At 35.8% G+C, this 13,552-nt stretch overlaps 2 protein-coding genes and 1 long non-coding RNA gene across 6 annotated transcripts in view; 1 reads left to right on the forward strand and 2 right to left on the reverse strand.

Annotated features, from left to right (window-relative positions):
- The window catches only part of LOC143896009 (uncharacterized), a 96,313-nt gene that overhangs the window by 36,885 nt on the left and 45,876 nt on the right, over window positions 1–13,552 (reverse strand). The gene's annotated exons all lie outside the window — the stretch shown is intronic.
- On the reverse strand, window positions 5,149–11,625 carry LOC143896005 (uncharacterized). Of its 2 annotated transcripts, none has more exons than XM_077403553.1 (7): window positions 11,484–11,625; window positions 10,855–11,041; window positions 10,541–10,754; window positions 10,188–10,268; window positions 9,167–10,129; window positions 8,894–9,049; window positions 5,149–8,819 (listed from the first exon to the last, which is right to left on the reverse strand). In XM_077403553.1, exons 2-5 carry the CDS (start codon window positions 11,008–11,010, stop codon window positions 9,930–9,932), a joined length of 651 nt encoding a protein of 216 aa, XP_077259679.1. In that variant the 5' UTR covers window positions 11,011–11,041; window positions 11,484–11,625; the 3' UTR covers window positions 5,149–8,819; window positions 8,894–9,049; window positions 9,167–9,929. The 2 variants fall into 2 exon arrangements, with proteins under 2 accessions (XP_077259679.1, XP_077259678.1); XM_077403552.1 differs by having other exon boundaries at window positions 10,188–10,304.
- On the forward strand, window positions 11,700–13,543 carry Atg12 (Autophagy-related 12). Of its 3 annotated transcripts, XM_077403564.1 has the most exons (5): window positions 12,022–12,157; window positions 12,672–12,850; window positions 12,937–13,073; window positions 13,146–13,279; window positions 13,445–13,543. In XM_077403564.1, the coding sequence occupies exons 2-4, from the start codon at window positions 12,688–12,690 to the stop codon at window positions 13,266–13,268; spliced, it is 423 nt and encodes a 140-aa protein (XP_077259690.1). In that variant the 5' UTR covers window positions 12,022–12,157; window positions 12,672–12,687; the 3' UTR covers window positions 13,269–13,279; window positions 13,445–13,543. The 3 variants fall into 3 exon arrangements, with proteins under 3 accessions (XP_077259691.1, XP_077259690.1, XP_077259689.1); XM_077403565.1 differs by lacking the exon at window positions 12,022–12,157 and adding an exon at window positions 11,700–11,715 and having other exon boundaries at window positions 13,146–13,543; XM_077403563.1 differs by having other exon boundaries at window positions 13,146–13,543.

The raw sequence follows: 13,552 nt of genomic DNA on the forward strand, positions 1-13,552 counted from the left end.
TTGCCCCGCCGCAATCCACGTATGGATGTCCAAAATTAATAAAAGTGTAGCACTCGGTGTACTCTAGAGTCTAATGGATAAAAATTATAATTATATAAAATAAATCAAACGACTCGATCAAATAACATGTGTGATTTACGCTTCAAAGAACTCAAAATAAACTGAAAATTCAATATTATAAAAAATGTTTCGAACACGCATGCCATTACAAATCGGTGTAACGCTGCGAGCACTGCACCTCCTCCGCTTCCGTCTTTTGGCTATCGTCCCCCGGTCTGCTCTCCGACTGCTCCCTCTGCACCTCGGTAGAGAATATTATCGAACCAGGAGATGCCGTTTCACGTATGGGCGTAATGCCCCCGATAAGCAGCCTCGCCACCTCCTCGTCTGCAATGCGCTCGTAATCTGGTGGCACCGATTGGTCCACCAATGACTCGGTCAGGCTCGGCTGAGCCTTGTCCGGCTGTTGTCCGGCTCGTTCGAGTTTGCCCTGTTGCACCCTCTGCCCCCTGTTATCTGTCTCGGCTCGTACGGGTTCCTGAGACATGATTAGAGTCTCGGCGGAAGAATCCCGACTCGCCTGGGAAACGGGCACTTTAGTGTACGGTCCCAAGGTGTGAGGTAGATTCGGATCACCAATCAATAGCAGTACGGTTGGACAAAGGGGGTGGTGGTGAGAGGAGAGAGACAATAGCGAAGGAAGAGAGGTGGGTGGAAAAGACGGACTGGTTGGAAAAGGCAAGAGAGGAGTTTTGAAAAAGGACGGAGGAGGTAGAAATAGATAGGGGGGCAATAGATAAAGAGGTCGAATAGTTGACAAAAAGAATTAAGATAAAAGTAAGGGTGAGAAAAGTAAAAAGAGGGGCAGAAGGAAAGGGTGGGATGGGGACTGTAGGAAAAAGAGGGAGATAAAAAAATTATTAAGAGACTGGAAAAAAGGAAGACAATATAAAGAACATTATAAGAGAAGAAAGGAGTATAAGGAAATGTGTGAAGAAAAAGGAAGAAAAAAGAGAAATTTGCTGAAAGAGGCAAGAGAGGCGAGAACAGAGAAGCAGGTGTAGGAAATAATAAACAAGGAAAGGAGAAGAAGGGTAGAAATTAATAAGGAGATAACATTAGAGGAGTGGGATAAATATTTTAGGAAGATGTTAGAAGGAACGGAATACAAGCGAAGGCTAGGAGAAGGAGAGTTGGGTGAGCAGGGATCGGAGGGGGAAGTGGAGAAAGCGAAGGAGATAGGATAGGAGGAAGTAGAGAGAATACTGAAAGGGCTGAAGGTAAAGCGGCGGGAGAGGACGAGATAGGAAATGAAGTGTAAAGTTATGGGGGAAGTGGTTTAAGAAAGGCGTTATGGGAGAGTATATATGAAAAGGAGAGGGTTTACACACTTACACATTTACACACTGAATTATGCGATAGGAAAGCGATTAAAGAGGAAAAAGAAGGTAGTGGCTGCTTTTGTAGATCCAAGGGCGGCATTTGATTCAGTGAACAGGAGGGTTTTGGGAAGATGTCTGAAAAAACCAGGGGTGAGTGAGAAGTTGGGAAAGAGGAACATGGAAATATACGAGAAAACAAGGAGTGTAGTGAGGGTGGAGGAAAGATACGGAAGGAAATTTTGGACAGCGAGAGGGGTAAACGGAAAAATTAACTGACCCGATCAGGATTTAAACTCGAAACCTTTCGTTTTCTACCTTCGTAGTTTGTTACTGTGTGTTGCTTCACAATTGCTTTACCCCACATAGCAAAATGTTGGCAGTATGCCGACAGTATGCCAGTAAATTTATCTCATAATTTCGCAGCAAGATCTTCTTGTGCTGTGTTTTTTATTATATTTTATTTGATTTTTAGTACCTTATAATCCGTTTTATCAATAAATATGCCAGTTTACGTTGCATCTCAATTTTATATTTAAATATAAAACTGCATTATAAGAAAAATAAAAACAAAGATAAATTTAAATAGCTTCAAGACGTTACAAACATGTAAAATGATCTGATATTATTAATAATATATTTACTATTATTTGAACTGTATACAATTAGTAAAAGAAATTTGGGTAAATTTTATTTTTAATAATTGCTTTTGAATGTTTCGTTTTTAGCAAATTTTATATATAAAAATCAATAAATGTATGAAATATGGGTTTTTACGTCTTTAATTATATGAGTAAATTATGTCCTCATCAGCATTAATAATGTACGGTGTATAGTTTTCGAGAAATAGAAAGGTGTTGCTTTAGATGACCTATCGATATTAACGACTTACTTCATCACTTCTAATAAAAATATAAAAAATGTATAGTTGTATATTATTCGTGAAATAAAATTAATGCGCGCGCGTAGCGCGCGCCTGTGTTCTATTCGCTCCGTGCGTTTCAGGTCGCGCCATCTACCGCTATCGCCATGCAAATAAAAGTGGAAACAACGAGATATGTTTACAGGCAGTTTGCAAAAAAAAAAAAAATAGAAAAAACAACTTTAACGTGTGATTATTACCAAAGCTTCTTGTGCAATAGATGCAGTGTATTTTTTTACATTTTACTGTTAATAATTTCGGTAAGTAAAAATTGCTATACGCGCATAATCTATGATTGTTACTATTTTGATGTTATTAGTTATCGTTTGTGTTATGCCTGTAACGTTCCCGCTTATTGTTGCCTGTATTTATGTTTTTCTTATCTAACGTCTTTCGCTATTTTTCGACCTCGTTATTACTTTCAATTCGACTGTTTCGCCGGCCAGTTCATATGGCGATAATCGCCACACTATATAATTGGAGGACTATATAACAGCGGTATTGCACAGCGGTATTTATGTCACTTTAATTACTGGAACTCCTATTTTTTATATCAGAAAACAATAAATAATAACTACTGCTAATTAAATATTGCTTTAAAAAATGTCAATAATAAAAAGCAAAAAATGTAGATTCAATAAAGTTACTTTTTCATACGTTATCTTGGAAAAAAAAAATATTTTTCCAGATTTCTATTCCAAGTTGCAGCAACTGCTGTATTTGTTATGGATAAAAAATGGAGATTGTGATAACAACTGGATTTCAAAAAGTTACCCATGAAATACTCTTTCAACCGGAAACTATTCCAAAAGGGAAGCAACTAGTTAATGCTGGTCATGTTTGCGATGTTAAGGAATGTAGGCGAAATAATCAAAGTTACCTTATTGAAGCTCAAGTCATAAGACAAACTTCAGTGTCATCTCAACCATACCGTACAAAGTTAAATGTAACTTTAAAAATATTTCTATTAATTACATGAATCTATGTACATTACATCAACAATTTTATGTAAATGTTTCTAGATTGATGCTGATCGTAAGGTAACTCTTGTTTCATGCACATGTGTTTACAACAAGAGCGGAAAATGTAAACATATAGCTGCTCTCATTCATTATATTAATAATGAAGAAAGTTTGAGCAAGACAGATTTTGAACAGCAATGGGGAAAGCCCACAACGCACCAACTTACAAAAGAAAAATATTCTAAGGGAAAATATTTTTGTGATATGTTTCCGCCTACAAACAAATTTAATGTAAAACCTGTAGAAGTGAATATGACTGAGTTACCAGATCCTTCACCTTTAAAAACTATCTTGCTCGAGATCAAAAAAGATAAAAATCAAAAAGCGATACAAAGCCTCATGGATTTTATGTTAACCGAAGTTGAAAGGAATCTCCAAAAAGAAGATTGTGCATCCTGTTTGAATACATTTTTTACATTGTGTGATAATTGTATGGTATATATGAAGGAACAGCAAGTGCAAGAGTATGCGAAAATTTTTTACTGTGCATCGATATTATTAACAAGGAAGGAAATTGTTCAATTATGTTGTGACACCTTAGAACAGTCAAAGTGCGATAAATGGTTTCAAGCTAGAAGCATCAGACTGTCTGCTAGTACGAATATCCATAGTATCAAAATCAGAAATAAGAAGACGATAGAGAAACTAGTTTCTGAAATGCTAGAGTCAAAAAAAGTTGATACTCCTGGGACTCGTTATGGGATAAAACATGAAGTGGATGCAATGACAGAATACGAGAATATGTTTAAAGTAAATGTAAAAAAAGTTGGATTGCTAGTCTGTGAGAAACAACCATGGCTATGTGCTAGCCTTGACAGTGTAGTTACTATAAGTGGATGTGTTAAGAAGATAGTTGAATTCAAATGTCCGATAACCTGTGAAAAAATGCCTGTTGTCGACTTTGAAAATAAAAAGTGTAATGTCAAATACTTAGTCTTTGAAGGAAATGAAGTACGTTTGAAGACATCAGCTCAGTATTATACACAATGCCAAACTCAAATGTACGTGTCGGGTATGAAGGAATGTGATCTGTTTATTTACTCTCCTGTAAAAAATGGTTGCTGTTGTGTAACTGTCCAAAGAAATGAAAATTTCTTTAAAAAAAGTGATTTCAATGTGTGAAGATTTTTATTTTCAGCATTATTTAGTTAATTTGATTGAAAAAACAGTTAAAAGTGCAAATACAAAGAGCAAACAGCCAAAGCGATGCTTCAATGGTTTTGATATAAGCAATAGCATGTAGTTTTATATAGTTTTATATATGTATAAGTTGTACGTTTAAGTACCTGCGTAACTCAAAAGTACCTGCGTACGTTTAAGTACCTGCGTCTAAGATTGTTTTTTAATAAGAAACTAAAAATGCAAAGTGTTTATTTATTAACAAGTTGTACGTTTAAGTACCTGCGTAACTCAAAAGTTTAAGATTGTTTTTTAATAAGAGACTAGAAATGCAAAGTGTTTATTTATTAACAAGTTGTAATTTAAGTACCTGCGTAACTCAAAAGTTTAAGATTGTTTTTTAATAAGAAACTAGAAATGCAAAGTGTTGTTAAAATTATTTCTTGACAAAGTCAGTATAAATAAATATTTCATTTATATACAAGTATTTTTATTTACTTGTTATTGTCCTTTTCTTCTATTAACACGCAGCACACATGGACAATATCATCAATAGAACTAAATAAATTTTCAGGTATCTTGCTGAGAATTTGGTATATTCTCAATCGCTGCATTATTCTTTCAACATGGATACGAACTCTTGCTATGTTGTAGGTATTTTGAGTCTCTTCTTTTGTAAATTCTCCTTTTTTTTCTAAAAAAGGTGGCATAACAAGTACTACTTTCTTTCCTTTTTCATCGAGAACACGAGTGATTTGTGGAAATCCTTTATCGGCTAAAACTGTGTCTCCATCTTCTAACAAATCTATTAGTCCGGATTCAATAGTGATTTGTGAATCACTCTTTCTACCACCAGCGACCTTCGATTTAAAACTAATAAAGTCTCCGGGTGTTATTCGCTCCGTGCGTTTCAGCGCCATCTACCGCTATCGCCATGCAATAAAAGTGGAAACAACGATGAGATATGAGATATGTTTATTATAGGGTGCGTTCAGCCGATACTCCGCTAGCCTAGCAATCGTGAACCGGAAATAAGTTGGCGCTGCAAGTTCATATTTTTTAATTTACTATAGCTCAAACGATTGCTCCCTAATTGCTCCCTCAGAATCGACAATTGCTCCCCTTTTAAGATTATTATTTTTTGAGATATTTAATAAAAACGAAAAATTTCTAATTTTTATTGAAAAACATATTTATAATAACTCTATGCAACTTTATAGGGCATAGAACGATTGCTTCTTCATTGCTCCTTATTGCTCCATCATAATTTTAATGATTTATTGCATTTTTATTAAAAAAATAACAAATTAAACATTTCAGTATCGGCCGCCTATTGTAACTATGGCTTGGCAGCGCATGCGCATGCTATCATAACTATGCGCATGCGCGATGGTATCTGTTAGAGCTTTTACGGATACCATAGTGCATGCGCGTATGGCTTCTGCTTTCTGCTCATGGCTCCTGTAATTTTATGTGCTTCCATCTTAACTATTTCTCGCTTCGCTTTATTGGGATTTTTAATTGCTCCATTCGTATAATTAATTTTGTATGATATTTTAGCAGAGAACTGTTTATTTTCTTGAAAAAATACATTTCTCACAGTCTTCTGCAAGTATATCCAACATAAAACGATTGCTTCTTAATTGCCCACCTGTCAGCATTGTGCATGAGCCCTTATTGACGTTAGGCTTAGTTTCCACGCGTCGCGTCATCTGTCGTTAAAGCCTCTTGCACAATGCCAGGCAACAGGCAATAGGAACAGGGAATAGAAATCAGAAATCATGTATAAATGCAGAATAAACAGTGACACAGGCAATAGACACAGAGTTTCCGTCACGTTGGAAATTCTGTGCCTATTGCCTGTTGCCAACCAATCATAGCATTCGAATTTTTTAGGTTGTAATTAACGATTTTTTGGTTATTTCTTGTTTCTATTGCCTGTTGTCTGGCATTGTGCAAGGGGCTTAACCAATCTAAACATCCCATTACAAATAATGTAATAAAATAAGATGTTTTGATTGGTCGCGTTAGGCCCGGTCTACAATGGATGTCGGAAGTCGGAGTCGTAAGAAATTGACCAATCACAATCTATTATTCTCCTTGCGGCCGAAAAATAATGAATGGTCAATTGATTGGTCAATTTCTTACGACTCCGACTTCCGACATCCATTGTAGACCGGGCCTTATCCGTCGCGACCAATCAAAACATCCCATTTTGATCCCGTCACAAGTAATGTAATAAAATGGGATGTGTTGATTGGTTAACTTGTGATGACGCGACGCGTGACGCGCTCAGTGATAACTCGGCCTTAGTGCCCATCTATAATGACTACAATAGGTGTTTTAAGCCCTAAGGGTGCCTCCCCATGCAAGACGGAATCGCAGAAAACGGAATCTTGGAATCATTCTGATTGGTTAATCCCATAAGGCTATTGGTTAGCCTCCGTAAAAGCTCTAACAGATACCATCACGCATGCGCATAGTTATGGTAGCATGCGCATGCGCTGCCGAGCCATAGTTACAATAGGCGGCCGATACTGAAATGTTTAATTTGTTATTTTTTCAATAAAAATGCAATAAATCATTAAAATTATGATGGAGCAATAAGGAGCAATAAAGAAGCAATCATTCTATGCCCTATAAAGTTGCATAGAGTTATTATAAATATGTTTTTCAATAAAAATTAGAAATTTTTCGTTTTTATTAAATATCTCAAAAAATAATAATCTTAAAAGAGGAGCAATTGTCGATTCTAAGGGAGCAATTAGGGAGCAATCGTTTGAGCTATAGTAAATTAAAAAATATGAATTTGCAGCGCCAACTTATTTCCGGTCAATCGTGAGCAGTCGCTCGTTTTCGCTCGTTTCCTCTCTTTTGACCCAATGGATTAAAAGGAGAGGAAACGAGCGAAAACGAGCGACTGCTCACGATTGCTAGGCTAGCGGAGTATCGGCTGAACGCATCCATTGTATGTCGATTATTACCAAAGCTTCTTGTGCAATAGATGCAGTGTATTTTTTTACATTTTACTGTTAATAATTTCGGTAAGTAAAAATTGCTATACGCGCATAATCTATGATTGTTACTATATACATATAATTGGAGGTTGACTGCACAGCGGTATTTATGTCACTTTAATAATTACTGGAACTCCTATTTTTTATATCAGAAAACAATAAATAATAACTACTGCTAATTAAATATTGCTTTAAAAAATGTCTGTAATAAAAAGTAAAAAATGTAGATTCAATATGAAGTTACTTTTTCATACAATAAGTTATAATAAAAAAAAAAAAAAATTTTCAGTTCATTATTCTTACAACTTTTGACGCAACAACTACGATGACCCATTTTTAATAATAATACGTCTATAGTTGAATAGGAAAATATTCCACCCTGAGTTCACTATTCTCTCACCCGAGCGCTTTCGTAGCTTGTGCTATCCCCTCCAACCAAACGCACAGAGCGAATACCTATTAACAGTTTGGCAGTAAAACCTTTTTTATAATGTGAGTAGGTAAACACACGATTGTCAACACTTGCTGGTACTTCAATCCTGAATTCAGTACAGTCAATGATTACTCGAGTGTCTTTATATTCCGGATAAAAGCAGTCTGGCATCGTTCCTTGAATGACATCTTTTGCAAGCCAAAAAACTAAATTAGCTGTGGTCTTTGCTAATTCTTCCAATACTGAAAAAAATATTCTTGACACAGTTGTCCTATGTACATTAAACAACACACTGATTGCTGAAAAAGTTAATCCTGTCTTCATTTTTATTAAAAATATAAATAATCTATTTTCCTTTGAAATTTTAGTATTACTGCCAGTTGCGTCATGGATTCTTTTTAACAAAAATTTAAAATTGTTGTGTGTCACTCCAGCAAGATCCAGAAGCTGTTCATCTTTTTTTACTGATGCATAGCTTAAACAAGTTGTATCGTTATCTTGCACGCACTTTCATAGTCAGGTCCAACTGCTCTATTTACAAAAGTCTGTTGAGTCGTACCACATTTCTTATTTCTGAATTTCCTTGGATTTAATATTATGGTTTGATGATTTACTGTTACTATATCTGTTTGTACTTCTGCGTCACACTTACAATTAGAACCATTAGTAATATATCTATTACACATAAATGATTTTTCTGGCTCGCTAGCCTCAATAAAAATATGTGCTTCAGTCTCTTTATCCAGATACTTTGGACTCTCCGACTGCACCTCGACATTATCAAGTACTGAATCTTTATAACGCACATCTATATCACTGATCATATCATGTTCAATTACATTTCCTTTCACAGGTTCATCTTGATTTGTACTCATAGTTTGCAATTTTTGCTTAGTTATAAATCTGCGTTTCATGAATCAAGCATGTCTGAAAAAAAAAGAATAGTAAATATATTTTGCATATTTGCAACACAAATATTCATCTGTCCCTTTAATTCGTACCTGTTTACTGCAGCAACTTCACGAATATTTCTTGTTCTCTCAGCACAGAATACTGAGGGAACATATCCAGGACTTGCTTCTTCATTCGATTTTATTTTGCCAATAAAATGATCAGAGCATATTACATCTGATTTCTTTGGTTGCCACTTATAAAAACTAAAATTACATTACATAATTAATAAATTAATGTAAACAAAGCATTACGTGCAGAAGCTTTGGAGCAGACGCTATGAAGCCTATGTATAAAGCAGACGAATAAGGTTATGTACTTACTTAATTTTCCTTACAGCTGCAATCCATTTCTTTCGCTGCTCTAATTTATAGTCGGCAGTAAGGAATTTATAAAATTTACACGTATTCTTCAGTTCATTATTTTTACAATTTCTGACGCAACAACTACGATGACCCATTTTTAATAATAATAAGCCTAGTTGAATAGGAAAATATTCCACCCTGAGTTCACTATTCTCTCACCGGAGCGCTTCCGTAGCTCGTAGCTATCCCCTCCAACCGACTGCACAGAGCGAATTCGTGAAATAAAATAAAAGCGCGCGCGTAGCGCGCGTCTGTGTTGTTCTAGTCTCCTCTTCTAAAAAGGGCATGTCATAGGTATTGTTGTCACTTTTCCGCGATGCCGATTGGTTCTCTTGCTGCGCTTACTTCATTTGCAGCTGTCATTGTATATTTTGACAGTTGTGTGTATCAAGGGTTAATAGTGTAATAGTAATAGCATAATGTTAAAGCTAAATAGCGCGCGCGAAGCGCGCGTCTGTAGTGTCTAGTATACATAAAAATACGTTCGTACAATAATAATCATATATCTAAGATTACATTTACGATTCTCTCCTCTAGCAGATCAACATAAAGTACTTTATATAATAATATATAAATATACATATATTTTATTTATACTATATATATTTAGCAATAATTTTTTTATAAAAGTTATTATATATAACAATATAATGGCGTACGCGTTCCCCGAATATCATTACAAGAATTTATAACAATATGTAATAGTATAAATATAAGGTAGTCATTTGCTATGCAACTTTTCTATGCAAACACTCAGCTGTTGGAGACGATGAAGTAAATGCCGCATATTCGCGCTCGATTGTCGGAGACCTGACTGCTCGCCACCCACTTCTTGCCGTTGGCCTAGCTCAAAGTGCAGCCTGGCTAAACGTTCTTGCTGCTCTCGTATCTCCGTCATCTGCTCCATACTACAGTCTTTTCCTATAAACAATTTTTGGTCTCATTAAGTATTTTACTGTTTATATAAGGCTATACCAACCAAATGCTCGTAAATTGCCGCTGTGAAAGTCTTCCAGCAATTGCAGCAGAGCTTGTTCCATATGGCGGACATCGGGTACCTCTGACAGAAAGCAATGGTGTTTGCATGGCACCACAGCTTTGTATAATAATGCCAAAACAAAATCAAAAGATGTAAAACTCAAAGAACTAAAACATAAGGCTTATCGTTGTACGCGATAAAATCATAAAATTATAACAAATCTATAAAACATGTAAATATATATTTATTAAAAAGAAAGTAAATGAAATATAGAATTGGAGAACCAAAGAAACTGAAAAGATGAAAAATAATTGTGTTTAAGATGATTTGCAGATCTCTGGAGCCTCAATTACCTTTATGCTGTCTCACAATTCTCGGTGGATCCGGCCGACTAGGCCTCTGCTTTTCCTTTTCATTAAGATACATCAATCGAGACTGATTACCGGTGTAACTTGAAGCGTTAGCAGCTCGACTGGAAACCATAGAGCCTTGACTTGTCCCTTGACCGGAGCTTCCTTTACTAATAATCGGCGATGTTTGTGTGTTATTTTCCCATAGTATTTGTTGCTGCAAAAATATCACTTAGGAATAATAATTACGTTATCATACCGTCGTCATCAATATAACAAGATAAGGACAGGCAATTGTATACTATGAGACCTCGTACCGTTACGTTGGAATTATGCGTTTCAGTTTTGCCTGGACGTTGAGATCTCGCTGGCGTCGACGGAGGAGTAGCTTCTCCGCCGTGGCTGAGCGGCTCCTCGCATTCTTCCTCTTGAACCAACTGCTGTAATTCGCCACATCCAGCTGTTTCCACCATAGCGACGAAAAACGTGTGGAAGAATCCCTAACTGAAAGTATTGCTAATTAATTATTTATTCAAATAATTGTTTTTATTTTATTACTACATTTTACTTTTTACTCTTCTTATAATATTCTATCTTAATACTTTAAATATATTTAATAGTGTTAATATTTAATAGAAACTCTTTGGATGCGTTATAATCCCTGTATATATTTTGTTTTAATTTTATGGAACAATCGAGTCAAGAGAAATAATTTACCTAAACTATTAATAATGCATCGCACCTTTCACTATCTTATGGTATTTTTATCGCGCTTTAGTTAATTGTTGATGCAATTGATAATTACGGATTACGCTTAATTGGTGTCATCGTGTCTTCCAATTATGATTTTTAAGTGTTTAGAGGTTTGATCGGGGCTGCTGACGAAGAAATCAACGACTACATATTTAAAGTATTATTTAATCGCGTATTAACTTTTATTGTTTACCTTTCGCTTCTCGCCCGAGTTAACCTCGCTCGCCAAACTGTCACACAACTGTCACTTCTGAGTCACGGCTCTTTTTGCACGAATATCTATAGAAATATATATCTTCGAGCCGGAGCGATGGAGCGATCAGCTGATCGTATATGTGCTGTGTGCACACTGTTCAAGACTTCTTGCTTGCTGATTCTTCAAGTATCATCTGTTTATATCTCGCGTGAAAAGCGTGTGATATATCGTGAGTTTCTTGATATCTTATATATATCAATGCCGAGTAGGAGATTTGTCCAACGAACGTTGTTGTTGAAAACGTTATTGTGATAAAATTGAAATCGGGAATTGTGTATACACATTGGTAAATCTGAAGAATAGTGGCCTCCTCACCGATTTCGTTCAACTTGGGCTTAATCGACGCGTTTTTGTACGAAACGACCGAATTTGGCAGAAAAAAGTGTCGCTCTGCCCCGCGAAGCGAGATATTAACGGTTAAAGTTGACAGGAATCAGGTTATGATTCCTGTCATACCGATGAGATGCAGCAACACTGAAGTGCCCTGCGGCCATATTATGCGCATGGAGCATGCTCAGTGGTCGCACGCGGGGCAGAACGACACTTTTTTCTGCCAGATTCGGTCGTTTCGTGCAAAAACGCGTCGATTAAGCCCAAGTTGAACGAAATCGGTGAGGAGGCCACTATTCTTCAGATTTACCTTTAGAAGTGAACAACAAGTATAATTTAGTGCGAAAGTACACTGATAACAATTCCATCTTACAAGCACCTCTCTAATATAATTAGTAAAATACATTTTATTGAATAATATAAGATGTTCACTATACAATTAGTTCAATTCTCGTATTTTTTATAAACTCTTTGTTTAGTTCTGTGACAAGTGCTACTACTTGAGAGTTTAGGTATCGTAAACCAAGAATTACATTATAACCTATAATAGAAGTAATATCAAATTGCATGTAGCTCAATTAATTTATAAACAACTCATCAAGATATGCAATTCGCAAAGAATTTATATCAATTAGTTCTAAAGCATTTTAGCTTTAGAAGTGAGCATATATATTTGTTCGTAATCACATATCAATTCTTATTCTTTACCTTTTTTTAAATCTTGATCGTATATAATCATTAATGAGTGTACGCATTTACTGCCAATTACTGAATTTTATGCTTTTACTGTAATAGATACAAGACTCGTACCATGGCAGCCAAGGAAGAGGCAAGTGGTACGACGACTGACGCAAAGACTGAAGAAACGCCGGATAATTCAACGACGGAGGACGCACCAACTAGTCTAGAGACCATCCCCGAGGGAAACATGGCACGAAACGAGCTTCAGACAGCGCCGAAGGACAAATCAAAGAGTATAATCTCAGTTTCATTTACATACAATTTTACAAGTGCATGTAACAAAGTATATTTAAGTGGATTTTATCTTTAAATTTTACAGTTGATATATTGCTGAAGGCTACTGCCAACGCTCCGATCATGAAGCAAAAGAAGTGGTCGGTCTCTCAAGACAATCCCATTGGACGGATCTCCGAATTCATAAAGAAGTACCTTAAACTGGACTCCAACGAGAGATTGGTGCGTCTAAATATTTATTTCTGATTTCTTTTACCAGTGCAGCGAAGCGAATAGTGAATTCTTGTCTTCCAGTTTCTCTACGTCAATCAGACGTTTGCACCTGCTCCCGATCAGACGGTGAAGAACTTGTACGATTGCTATGGCGCCGACGGAAAGTTGGTCATACATTACTGTAAAAGTCAGGCGTGGGGCTGAGATTCGTTGAGGTTAATTTATCGAAATTAATTTTTCCTGACAAAAGAACCATATATAAATTTACACGAAACACATTGTGATAATTTTAACTTTTTATTTATAATATACATATAATTCTAGCTTTATTTTTATGTTATAATTATGATACTGATATTCACTTTATCATTGTTTTGTAGGAGAATCCTTGCTGGAATTTGCGTTCGGTACAAAAATGCTGTCACAGTTTTATTGTATGCATTTTAATATAGTAATATTAGAACCTCGAGTAAAATTAATCAGTCTGA

The sequence above is a fragment of the Temnothorax americanus genome, unplaced genomic scaffold (assembly GCF_048541705.1).
Source record: "Temnothorax americanus isolate GAGA-0224 unplaced genomic scaffold, ASM4854170v1 Scaffold172, whole genome shotgun sequence".
NCBI lineage: Eukaryota > Metazoa > Arthropoda > Insecta > Hymenoptera > Formicidae > Temnothorax > Temnothorax americanus.